Here is a 13,803-nt window from a genome sequence, read left to right as displayed (position 1 = left end):
TATTAATTTAGATCAAATTTTGGGTGAAAATTGAGAAAATAGAAAATTATCAAAATGTCCTTGAATTTTGATAATTCTGCAATTTAGCCCGGTGAGTTCGTGTAACTTGAATTATATTCTTAAATGCTTGAAATGTATGTTATTGATGTGAATATGATTTGAATGTTCATTGTATGAAAATTGATGAAACATTGATATATTTGACAAAAAGGAAAAAAAATCTCAGTTGAATGGAAGGAAAATTCTATAGATCTCTGAAAAGGAATTGACGGTAAAAAGGATCTAGCCCGGACAAGTGATCCTATCATGATATAGCTCTCTCGAAGAATATGTGGGAAATGGATTTAGCCCGGACGGGTAATCCGAATTAGGGTCTGAATTTAGCCTGGACTGGTAATTCAGATCTAAGCTCATTAGAGTAATTGTCGTTGTAGGGGATATAGCCTGGACTAATAATTCCGCTATAAGAAATGAGGTTCGTAGAACTGTGCTCTATTGCAGGGGATTTAGCCTAGACTGGTAATCCTGCTGTAAAAAATGAGGTTTGCGAGAGTGTGCTCTCTGAATTGGAAAATGTGCGCACATGAATATGAATTGACGGACCCGAATTTGTACACTAAAGTGTACCCCTAAAAATCCATCGAAATTCCGAAAAATTCAACGGGATAAAAATAGAAAATGATAAGTACTTAAAATCATGAAATTAAACTTGAAATACATAGAAATGATAATTATTTGATATACTAAAATATGACATGGAAAATACATGTATGTGGAACTTGCCTGATAATTATGCATATTCAAGATTATGAACTGCTCATCGAATAAATATACATTGAACTTATAAAAATTTATGGTACATGAAATATTGTCATAATGAATTGAATAATTTATATTTAAGAAGAAACAAAAGAAAATGATATGTATCATGACATGTAAATATGAGACTATCTTTGATATGTTGATACAAGGAAAATTATGTATATTAAGACGAGTAATATAATTAAGTGAGACATGGCGAGAAAATAAGTTTGTTAGTATTAAAGTATGCTAACCAATGTTGTTGCTTAAAGTTGAGGCAAGTATCAAATTACTGTTGAATGGTAATATGTTTAATTATAAGGTGCATTGGAATGGTAAGTGCTTAGATGAAAATATAATTGAGCGTATGAAAGAGTGGAAAAGTTTCAGTTATGCAATTTCTTATGAAAAGATTTGTTATGTGATACGCCCGTATGAATCCTGCACCTAATTCGGAAATAAAATTTTTTTCTAAAATCTATATATATATAAATAGGATTCTGCAAAAAAATTTCCTATGATTCCGATTTAATCCCAGTAGGTTCCTAATAAATGTTTTGGGCTTCTAGGGCCCAATAAATGATGTTATGATTATTTTCAGAATATGAATAATAAATGATTCAGAATTATTGAAAATATTCAGTAAACTTCGATAATGCCTCGTGCCCTATTCTGACAACAGATACGGGTAAAGGGTGTTACATGTCACTTCATCCCTTATTTATAGTATATATTAGTTTGTTTCTATTTAAACTCTAGATGATAATGTTTAAAAGATATAATTTGAAATTAAATCTAAACAATATAATAATTCTAGCAATAATCCTAAAAATAAATTTCAAATTTAAACAAAGCCTAATGTTCATAAATCTCTTCTTTAAAATTTTGCTCCAAATCTTCCACATTTTGTATTTTCGGTATCACTTCTTCCCTATTTCGTATGCTGACCTGTTTTATCTTTAAATTCACACTTTTTGCCTCAAATTTCCTTTTGTCTTCAATTTAATCTCTATAAGATAAAAAATCATAAACAATCCAAATTAGTAAGATTGTACTCAAAATATACATGTAATTAATACATACAAGTATGCCATTTTAGAGTATTATCACCTATAGATAGCCATAGTATAGGAATAGGGGAAGGGTCATTGATATGTTTAATGCTAGGTCTTAAGTGTGACTGCGTGAACCAATTGTGTAATTCAACTCTTTTTGTTATTTACTCGGTTACTTGTCATTTATCAAAGCTTTAGGAAAACAATGGCTATTGCTTCCTCTTGTTCTGTTTTGCATTTATTTTGTATGTTCACCTGGGGCTCTGTCTCATTGGGGAATGCTTGAGCTTTCCACGTACAAGCATACATAGAAATAGAAATGATAGACTAGAACCAAATGACAATATAAAATGTAATGAAGCATGGAAGAGCCATTACGAAGAAGTTTCGGGGTTTATAAAGGAAGCTTTGAATTCATATTACCTAAAGCTCTGCTTGTTTGAGGAGTTGGTATGGTCAAAACTGTTGAAGTCCAGATGCCAAATATTTTATCTATGCCATCCTTTCTTCGTAGAGTCTGTCAGCTTCTGGACTGAACTGGTTGTTGATGATAAGGCACTGTTGTTTTTGGCAGTCACTCACCATTGTTTCAACGCGAGGCAGGCTGATTGGGGATTCACTTCATTCTTACGTCTTACTGAATTACACGACCCTAAAAGAGGCTATCTCCTTAATGATGCATGCTTGGTTGAAGTATACGTTTGCACTGATAAGACTCTAGATTTTATTTCCCATGAAGTTATAGTCAAAACTGATTGGGATGAACTTAAGGCCAAGGAAGCTGATTGTGTTAAGGCAGTCATAGACAACCAGAAAACTCCTACAACCAAACCAGTAGAGATCACACCTCCTTCACCAACTCAGTCTTCTAGCCACACTGTGGTACGTTACCTAAATCAGTTAATATTAATGCATATATATATATATATATAGCTCTTATTATTGCTTTTCTTTTCCACCATTTCAGGCCATTGAACCTGAAGAGTCTGCTGAGGAAGACATGAACACATTCTTCACTAGCTTAGAGTCCGAGCTTTCAAGCTCTAGAATTGTTTATTCTAAAGAAGAAGCAAAGGAAGCACTGGCTAAAATAAACGAAGCCTTGAATACAACCCCCGTTAATCTTAACGATTCAGGGAAGTTTTCTCCACTTAAGCAGGCATTCATGATCCTAGCTAGTTTTGATGGTTCCTCCACCACCCTTACAATTGATCAAAAGAATGAGTTGTTGGGCTTGGACGAAAGATTGAAAGAACTAGCTAACCGAGCAGCGAAAGCAGTGCAGGACAAGGATCAACTTACCGCCAAGGAATCTATCAAGCGGACGATGACTTGTAATTTGGAGAGTAGCCTAATCAGATATAAGGAGGTCGAAACAGAGGTAAAACAGGTGGATCAAATACTTGCTGCCCTCCGTGAGGAAGTTGAAGAAGCACAAAAGAGAAAGGAGAAGATGTTGGCTGAACGAAAGGGGATATACAGAAGTTGCAAGGAAATGAAAATGGAGTTGGATGCATTGGGAAAGGAATTGGCAGAGTGTGAGGCCACTGCCAAGGTTGGTGAGGAAGAAGAGAAGAGTGTTGAGGCTGAATGGGGAAGAATCAAAGATTTCATCTCTTCCATTGAAGCTAAGATTTAAGTATTGGTGTTTTGAACAAGACTTTATATTATATAAATTTTATATAAATGATACGTATGTATATATAAGGTACCCTTGTTATTGTCATGCTTAAATTATTTTTCAAAGATTATTTCCCTTTTTAAATTTATTTTAAATAATTGTGATAATTATATTTGCATGTAATCTCAAGTAATATTTTTGTCTCTTATATTTGAAATATTATATTTTAATTACTTGCGTTATTATGTTGTAATATTTTAGTTATAGAATATTAATTATCGTTAACAATATAACGATAAATTATTATGGTACGTTAACTCATCGTTTCAAACGAAAATTTTAAGTTAAATATTGGTTCCTAATTTTTTTTTTGTTTGGAACAATTTTATGTTTTTAATTAAAAATTATATTTTTAAAATTTAACAATAAAAAAAATTATAAAATTTTCTTTTACGGAGTGCGGGCTATGAGCTAGTGGCACCACTTTAATTTGGAAAGAAACGTAATTGAAGTGAAGATCTAGACTTAGGCTTAGGTAGATGATATAAACGCCTGCAACGCCGCCATGGCAACTGCAACACTCTCACCTCATTGATGACGAAACCAGCTCTCCCTCTGTCTAAATTCGAACAAAACAATAAATAAATAAATCTCCAGAGTAATGTAAAGAAAGACAAAGATGTATCTCTATGCACTTCTCTACAGTTTCTCACACTTATTAAAAAGGAATACTTATATATTTAAAAAAATACATATAGGTGCTATCAAATATAATGGTGACAAGCTACAATCATCAAGTAATGATAAAGGTCGTGTTGTCATGAAATTGACGACATCAATTTTTATTGTGGAAAGTATATTATTTTCGTAATTAATTATTTTTTAGAATAATTTTGAAAAGAAGTTCAAAAGATTATTGAGGTTGACTGGAGAAAATTAAAGTTTTTACCTCTTCGATTTTAAAATTGTTAGACATTTGAAAATGATATAATTTAACTTAATAAATTTAAAGAGATTATCAAGTCAAGAAAATTTTAAAATTTAAAAGTACAAAATTAAAAATTTAAACTAAAGTATAGGGACTAAATTATTAATTTAGTAATAATATAGGGCCTAATAATAAAATTTAACTGCTTAAAGGCTAAGTAGCTTAAGCAATAAGGTCTTTAAAAAGTGAAAAAGACTGACTTTATGGGAAACGGAAAGACTTAGAGTTGTGAATAATCAAAGAAGAAGGAGCGTCGCTCGCTAGGAAAGGAAACCTTGAATCTTCCTCTGGATTTTGTCCAGATAGCATCTTCTATAGCTTATATTTTTTAATCGTAAACCCTCCATTATCTAAAGGCCTGTTTTTTTTAACTGAAATTTTGAGTGTAGTGGATAGCAAGTCTAAGCCTATGGATGTTAATGGACTAATAACTAAGGTGACATGGAAGATTGAAGTTTTGAGTGATGTTGGTAGTAAGTCTATGGGTCGTAATGGACAATTAACGAAGGTCACATGGAGGATTGAGAACTTCTCCACTATTCAAGACAAGAAGCTTTGCTCTGAAAATTTCACTGTTGATGGCAACAAATGGTAACGTTGATTTTCTTTCTTTTTGGTTATGTTTTTTAATTTGCTTTTTTAACTCCCTTGCATGACTTGGATTTGCAAACTTATTTGGCAGGCAACTTATTATCTACCCAGGGGGGGCCAATGAGGCTTTTTTGTCAATTTTTTTAGGTGTTGCAGATTCTGCAACTTTGGCTTCCGGATGGACTAGATATGCCCATTTCGGATTGCTGTCATCGACCAATTCGATCGTGAAAATTCCAAAACACGAGGTATGCTCACCTGGGCCCTCTCTCGCTCAGTGGTGAATGCTTGAGTATTCCATATACATACATAGAAATAGAAAAGATAGACTAGAACCAACACCTCTTATGTTGTTTTACTGACGATAACAATTGGAACAGAGCCACTAGAATAAGTTTCGGCCCGGGGGGGGGGGTTACAGAGGAAGCTTAGAATTCATAATGGTCATGGGTTTCGTATTATCTCCCATTGTTCCCCAATAGCTCAGCTTGTTTGAGGTTTTGGCATGGGTAAAACAGTCGAAGACCAGATGTCAAATATGTTATCTATGCCCTTTTTTTTTTCCTTAGAATATGTCACTACCTTGTTTACGCAAGTTTTTGGTGATGATACACACTCTCGCTTTTGGCAGCCACTAAGAAAGAGTTCAACGCGACCAACCCTATTCTGGGCTTCCGTTCATTCTTACCTCTTACTGAATTACGCAACCCTAAAAGAGGCTATCTCCTCAATGATGCATGCTTGGTTGAAGCCTACGTTTTCACTGGTCGGACTGTAGATATGATTTCACATGAATTTATAGTCAAAACTGTTTTGGGTAAACGTAAGACCAAGGAAGGTGATTGTGTTAAGGCAGCCATAGGCAACCAGAAAACTACAACCACCAAACCAGTAGAAGTCATTAATCCTTCACCAACTCTGGTAAGTCAACCAAATTAGTTGTTAATAATAATGCCTTTTATGTATGTATCACTATGATTGCTTTTCCGCCATTTCAGGCCGTTGAACTTGAACAGCCTGCTGAGGAAGACATGAACACATTCTTCACTATCTTAGAGTACGAGCTTTCAAGCTCTAGAATTGTTTATTCTAAAGAAGAAGCAAAGGAAGCACTGGCTAAAATAAACGAAGCCTTGAATATGACCCCAGTTGATCTTAACGATTCAGGGAAGATTTCTCCACTTAAGCAGGCATTCATGATCCTAGCTAGTTTTGATGGTTCCTCCACCACCCTTACAATTGAGCAAAAGAATGAGTTGTTGGGCTTGGAGGAAAGATTGAAAGAACTAGCTAACCGAGCAGCGAAAGCAGTGCAGGACAAGAATCAACTTACTGCGAAGGAATCTATCAAGCGGACAATGACTCGTAGTTTGGAGAGCAGCCTCATCAGATATAAGGAGGTCGAAACAGAGGTGAAACAGGTGGATCAAATACTTGCTGCCCGCCATGAGGAAGTTGTAGAAGCACAAAAGAAAAGGGAGAAGATGTTGGCTGAACGAAATGGGATATACAGAAGTTGCAAGGAAATGAAAATGAAGTTGGATGCATTGGGAAAGGAATGGGCAGTGTATGAGGCCACTGCCAGGGTTGGTGAGGAAGAAGAGAAGAGTGTTGAGGCTGAATGGGGAAGAATCAAAGATTTCATCTCTTCCATTAACGGAAAGATTTAAGAACTGTAGAAGGAATTTTGTAGGATTGGTATTTTGAGTTAGATATGCATCTTGATTTGTGTAATTGGTTTTGCTTTTGTCTAATATTGTGTTTAAAATATTTTCTAGAAATTATGTATTTTCTAAATTATCCTTACTTCTCTTTAACTAATGAATATTATCTATTAGAACCCAAAATGTCCAAGAGTTCCTTGTACTATAGGATTATTTTAGTTAATAATTTAATAGACGAATGATTAAAATATTAAATGTTGGTAATATTAATGAGTGAGTGATTAAAATAAAAATATGGTAATAGTTAGGTAGCTTGAGATATAGATTGTTGAATGGTTTGTTTTATAATTTTTTTTTGAATTACAATAACAGGACAAAGTTCGAACAATAAACGCAACTAATACGACTCGAATTCAGGTCACACCTGAAGTGGTGAACACTCTTTGACCATAAAAAAGTCATCATATTGGTTCTAAATCTTATTATGTTTAAATTAGTTTTGGCAGAAGATGTAGCATATTGTTTAGTTTTGTCAATTTTAAACCGTTTCGTTTAAAAATGTCCAATCTTTTTAGTATATTATGTTTGAAATGTATTAATTTACTGTGTTTTTTAAATAAATTAAAAAAACCTTTATTTAAGCTCTTTGTTCATATTTTTTCCCAGATTTTATTACTTTAAAAAAAATACTAATTTCTAATTTTATTATTTTACATTATTTTAGTATATTATGTTTGAAATGTATTCATTTAGTGTGCTTTTAAATAAATTTAAAAACCCTTATTTCAACCCTTTGTTCGTATTTTTTTTCCGAATTCTATTACTTTCAATAAAACACACACTAAATGAATACATTTCAAATATAATGTACTAAAATAATGTAAAATAATAAAATTAGAAAATAGTATATTTTTTAAAGTAATAAAATTCAGAAAAAAATACGAATAAATGGTCGAAATACGAACATGTTGGTGCTGCCTCTGCTCCATGCACTTTTGATGCCGCCTGTGGCAGGCCCATTTCTGCTTTTTTTTTTTAATTTTTTAACTGTTTTTTTGTACCATTTTAGTAAATAAAAAAAAGTATACTATTTCAATATTTTTTTATTTTTTGTATTATTTTAGTAAAATACCCGGAGTAATGTAAAGAAAGACAAAGATATATCTCTATGCACTTCTCTACAGTTTCCCACACTTATTAAAAAAGAATACTTATATATTTAAAATATATTTAAAAAAATACATATAGGTGGTATCAAATATAATGGTGACAAGCGATAATCATCAAGTAATGATAGAGGTGGTGTTGTCGTGATCTATTTTTATTGTCGAAAATATATTATTTTCGTAATTAACTATTATTTTTAGAATAATTTTGAAAAAAAGTTCAAGAAGATTATTGAGGTTAACTGGAGAAAACTTAAAGATTTCACCTATTCTATTAAAGGAAAGATTTTAAAACTGTTGGACATTTGAAAATGATATAATTTAACTTAATAAAATTAGCGAGATTATCAAGTCGGGGAAATTTTTAAAATTTAAAAAGTACGAAAATTAAAAATTAACACTAAAGTTTAGGGGCTAAATTACTAATTTAGTAATAATATAGGGCCTAATAATAAAATTTAACTGCTTGAAGGCTAAGTAGCTTAAGCAACAAGGTCTTTAAAAAGTCAACAAGACTGACTTTATGGGAAACGGAAAGACTTGAGTTGTGAATAATCAAAGAAGAAGGAGCGTCGCTCGCTAGGAAAGGAAACCTTGAATCTTCCTCTGGACGTTGTCCAGATGGCATCTTCGATAGCTTATATTTTTTAATCGTAAACCCTCCATTGTCTAAATGCCTGTTTTTTTCAACTGAAATTTTGAGTGTAGTGGATAGCAAGTCTAAGCCTATGGATGTTAATGGACTAATAACGAAGGTGACATGGAAGATTGAAGTTTTGAGTGATGTTGGTAGTAAGTCTATGGGTCTTAATAGACAATTAACGAAGGTCACATGGAGGATTGAGAACTTCTCCAGTATTAAAGACTACAAGCTCTGCTCTGAAAGTTTCACTGTCGATGACAGTAAATGGTAACTTGGATTTCTTCTTTTTGGTTATGTTTTAATTTGATTTTTTAACTCCCTTGCATGACTTGGATTTGCAAACTTATTTGGCAGGCAACTTATTATCTACCCACGGGGGAACAATGTGGGTTTTTTGTCAATTTTTTTACGTGTTGCAGATTCTGCAGCTTTGGCTTCCGGATGGACTAGATATGCCCATTTCGGATTTGCAGTCATCGACCAATTCGATCGTGAAAATTCCAAAACACTAGGTAGGCTCACCTGGGCCCTCTCTCGCTCAGTGGTGAATGCTTGAGCATTCCATATACATACATAGAAATAGAAAAGATAGACTAGAACCAACACCTCTTATGTTGTTTTACTGACGATAACAATTGGAACAGAGCCACTAGAATAAGTCATAATGGTCATGGGTTTCGTATTATCTCCCATTGTTCCTCAATAGCTCAGCTTGTTTCAGGTTTTGGCATGGTTAAAACAGTCGAAGACCAGATGTCAAATATGTTATCTATGCCCTTTTTTTTTCTTAGAATATGTCACTATCTTGTTTACGCAAGTTTTTGGTGATGATACACACTCTCGCTTTTGGCAGCCACTAAGAAAGAGTTCAACGCGAACTACCCTATTCGGGGCTTCGGTTCATTCTTACCTCTTACTGAATTACGCAACCCTAAAAGAGGCTATCTCCTCAATGATGCATGCTTGGTTGAAGCCTACGTTTTCACTGGTCGGACTGTAGATATGATTTCACATGAATTTATAGTCAAAACTGATTTGGATAAACGTAAGACCAAGGAAGGTGATTGTTTTAAGGCAGCCATAGGCAACCAGAAAACTACAACCACCAAACCAGTAGAAGTCATTAATCCTTCACCAACTCTGGTAAGTCAACCAAATTAGTTGTTATTAATAATTCCTTTTATGTATGTATCACTATGATTGCTTTTCCGCCATTTCAGGCCATTGAACTTGAACAGCCTGCTGAGGAAGACATGAACACATTCTTCACTAGCTTAGAGTCCGAGCTTTCAAGCTCTGGAATTGTTTATTCTAAAGAAGAAGTAAAGGAAGCACTGGCTAAAATAAACGAAGCCTTGAATATGACCCCAGTTGATCTTAACGATTCAGGGAAGTTTTCTCCACTTAAGCAGGCATTCATGATCCTAGCTAGTTTTGATTGTTCCTCCACCACCCTTACAATTGAGCAAACGAATGAGTTGTTGGGCTTGGAGGAAAGATTGAAAGAACTAGCTAACCGAGCAGCGAAAGCAGTGCAGGACAAGAATCAACTTGCTGCGAAGGAATCTATCAAGTGGACAATGACTCGTAGTTTGGAGAGTAGCCTTATCAGATATAATGAGGTCGAAACAGAGGTGAAACAGGTGGATCAAATACTTGCTGCCCTCCATGAGGAAGTTGTAGAAGCACAAAAGAAAAGGGAGAAGATGTTGGCTGAACGAAATGGGATATACAGAAGTTGCAAGGAAATGAAAATGAAGTTGGATGCATTGGGAAAGGAATGGGCAGTGTATGAGGCCACTGCCAGGGTTGGTGAGGACGAAGAGAAGAGTGTTGAGGCTGAATGGGGAAGAATCAAAGATTTCATGTCTTCCATTAACGGAAAGATTTAAGAACTGTAGAAGGAATTTTATAGGATTGGTATTTTGAGCTAGATATGCATCTTAATTTGTGTAATTGGTTTTGCTTTTGTCTAATATTGTGTTTAAAATATTTTCTAGAAATTATGTATTTTCTAAATTATCCTTACTTCTCTTTAACTAATGAATATTATCTATTAGAACCCAAAATGTCCAAGAGTTCCTTGTACTATAGGATTATTTTAGTTAATAATTTAATAGACGAATGATTAAAATATTAAATGTTGATAATATTAATGAGTGAGTGATTAAAATAAAAATATGGTAATAGTTAGGTAGCTTGAGATATAGATTGTTGAATGGTTTGTTTTATAATTTTTTTTTGAATTATAAAAACAGGACAAAGCTCGAACAATAAAAGCAACTAGTGCGATTCGAATTCAGATCACACCTGAAGTGGTGAAGACTCTTTAACCATCAAAAAGTCATCATATGGGTTCTAAATCTTAGTATGTTTAAATGAGTTTTGGCAAAAGATGTAGCATATTGTTTAGTTTTGTCAATTTTAAACCGTTTGGTTTAAAAATGCCCAATCATTTTAGGACTGGTCTAGTCCAAGGCCCACTTTTGAATTATTTATAAAGTTCGGCCCAAAATCAATTTTTTATTATTTATTTGTGACAAATTGGAAAATGTGTAAACCTTATAGATTTGATTGAGCAGTGGGAAAAAAGATTTATATGTTAAGAAAACTTTTAAGAAAGTACAAAAAAATTAATTGAACTATTGTATTAAATTGGTATCTAATTAAGCTTTTGTCGTTAACTGAATTAATTAACTAAGTCCTTAACGGTTTTTATCATTGACCATATTAACTGTTAAAATAAATTGACGGACCGACCAAATGGTAATACATGATAACTGCTAGTTTAATCTAATATTTTTTCCATAAAATATTTAAAATTTATAAAAAAACATAGAAAAGGAAAAATCAGAATAAAATTATCAAAAAATATGAAAATTGATATAAACTTAAAAATATAAATATTATAAAAGATGTAAAAATTATAATAAATTATATAATTAATAAAACATATTTAAAATATTATAAAAATGTATTAAAATACTAAAAAAATCATGAACCATCATAAAAATTATTAAAAGTATTAAAATTGAATTAAACTTATAAAAATCATAAAAACTTAAATTGGACCAGACCAGTCGGTTGGACTGATTAGACAGAAATTGGCTAGGGTATCAATTCGAAGAAAGCCATTAGACCGGTTGACTTGGGAATCGGACGGTTGAACCAATTTTTTTAATATATATTTTTTATTTTTTTATTTAATTGAACTTGATGAATCAATCAAACTGCAAAATCAATAACTTGACTGATTCGACCAATAGTTTGGTTATGAAAACCTTGTATTATAAAATTAGAAGCAATTTTATATAATTAGAAAACGAGAAATATTCTTCAATCAAACTGCCAAACTTGTATTATAAAATTAGAAGCAATTTTATATAATTAGAAAATGAGAAAATTGCACTTTATTCCATGTATTTTTCTATTTTATTCAATTTAATTCCTATCTCAAATTTTCAACTTCACATACCAATACATATCCCTATCACATCCATAAAAATATTTATTCAATTTCTCCTCCTTTTAAAAAATGGTTGATTTCACTTTTAGTCTTTCGACTTTCAAAATTTTGCAATTTAACCCTTAATAATTTTCATTATTCATACTTTCTCTCTAAATACTTAATTCACCTTTTAAATACTTTTCTTTCTTAAAGACTAAATTTTGGGGTGTTACATTATACTAGTTAGAAAAAAAAAGGTTTTTTTTGTTATCAATTTAACGACGAGTGACCAAAATAAAAATGAATTCAAACGTTAGTACCTAAATTGAAAATTTTTAAAGCTGGTGACCAAAATAAGTACGCGAGCATAGTTGGGTGACCATCTGTATAGTTTACCTAAAATGGGTTAAAGAGAGTTAAAAAACAAAAAAAAGTGTTAATAAAATTAAAGGGAGTTATTTTTTCGTAGAAAAATACGAAACTGATAATTAAGTGCCAAGGGAGTGGCTACTCTCTTACCATTAAAGTTGTTTTAGATAGTTCCATATTTGAGATGTTGACAATTTATTGAACGTATATCTAGCTCGTTATTGAAAATCATATCACTTGGAGAAATATATTTTAGAGATTGAATCAAATCAGATCACTCTATTTAATCTTTTGGATCGTGGATGTTGGATTGAATTGGAACATTGATTGCTTAGCTACCAAGAGTCCATGATTACCTTGTACTTTATTATTATATTGTATTATCTTGTTCTATCATTGTTTAATAGGGATTGATATAGATCTTTTTATATAAGCAAGTCTCGAAATATTATATTTAATTGAGTGACTTCTATAGGATTCTATTTAATTTTGACTTGTATAGATTATTATACTAGGAGAATTGAACACTTAATTTGTCATTGTGAGAAACTTTAGTGTATGAGTGCATATTGATAGTAAAGTCTGTTGTGTTGTGGTTTTAATTGCTGAATTCAAAAGAGAGTGAATTTAGCAGTAAGAGTATCATTCTTCAAGTTGTAAAGGTGAGAAAATTATCACAAGTGTGTGATAGATCAATGTCACTTGTTGTAAGTGTTGAAGATAGTGGATATTTTCCACTAAGTTAGACTCCGCAAACATAGAGAAACTAAATTGTATAAACAACTCTTGTATCTTTTGTTAGTTTTCTGTTTTACTTTCAGCAATGAATGAGTGTCCACTCCCTTATCACTCTTTCACGGTTTATAACTTTTATTTAAGCAATGATTTTAAAGCTTTATTTTTTAATACGACAAATCCATGTTATTCATGTTGTAGCTACATACATTACAACTTATATTTGCAAAATAACTTATGACAACTTTATTAACACTAATAGTATAAAAATGGCAAAAGAAAAGAAAACACTTGTGGGATAATGACTTTTAGTGAAATTTGAGAGTAATTTTCTTTTTTTTTGTCTAGTCATTGTTCACTAATTTAATCATTTTAAGTCTTTATATTTTTCTAATTTTGAAGTTTCAGTTATGAATTAAACGATAGCCATTAAATCTATTAACTAAAATTACATAAATTTTTATGAGTATTAGATATAAATAGTAACCTAACATGACATGATAATATATATTAATTGCATAAAATTTTGAAAATAATAAAACTTAACAAAAATAACTATTCAATAGTTTGTTTTCTTAACAAGACAACAATGTCAAATTTTGAAAAAGTACAAAACCTAAAAATATAAAGCTAAAGTATAGGGATTAAATTAGTATTTTACGGATAATACAGGGGCTAATAATAAAAATTAAAAAGTCGACAAGACTGACTTTATGGGGGAG

The 13,803-nt window shown here is 32.0% G+C and overlaps 2 protein-coding genes across 3 annotated transcripts; both read left to right on the top strand.

Annotated features, from left to right (window-relative positions):
- The first annotated feature begins 4,660 nt into the window (after positions 1–4,660).
- LOC128031960 (protein RESTRICTED TEV MOVEMENT 3-like) lies at positions 4,661–6,862 on the top strand. 2 transcript variants are annotated; one of them, XM_052622063.1, is made up of 3 exons: positions 4,661–5,056; positions 5,148–5,304; positions 6,055–6,862. In XM_052622063.1, the coding sequence occupies exons 1-3, from the start codon at positions 4,875–4,877 to the stop codon at positions 6,724–6,726; spliced, it is 1,011 nt and encodes a 336-aa protein (XP_052478023.1). In that variant the 5' UTR covers positions 4,661–4,874; the 3' UTR covers positions 6,727–6,862. The 2 variants fall into 2 exon arrangements, with proteins under 2 accessions (XP_052478023.1, XP_052478024.1); XM_052622064.1 differs by lacking the exon at positions 4,661–5,056 and adding an exon at positions 5,688–5,977 and having other exon boundaries at positions 5,160–5,304.
- Positions 6,863–8,419: 1,557 nt separating this feature from the next.
- On the top strand, positions 8,420–10,551 carry LOC105776122 (MATH domain and coiled-coil domain-containing protein At3g58270). The gene is made up of 4 exons (XM_012598616.2): positions 8,420–8,796; positions 8,884–9,041; positions 9,383–9,672; positions 9,750–10,551. Exons 1-4 carry the CDS (start codon positions 8,615–8,617, stop codon positions 10,419–10,421), a joined length of 1,302 nt encoding a protein of 433 aa, XP_012454070.1. The 5' UTR covers positions 8,420–8,614; the 3' UTR covers positions 10,422–10,551.
- Positions 10,552–13,803: the final 3,252 nt, after the last annotated feature.

This window comes from Gossypium raimondii, chromosome 10, assembly GCF_025698545.1.
Source record: "Gossypium raimondii isolate GPD5lz chromosome 10, ASM2569854v1, whole genome shotgun sequence".
Taxonomy (NCBI): Eukaryota; Viridiplantae; Streptophyta; class Magnoliopsida; order Malvales; family Malvaceae; genus Gossypium; species Gossypium raimondii.
Note: the sequence above shows the minus strand (reverse complement) of the source record. Positions and strands in the feature narration are given on the sequence as shown.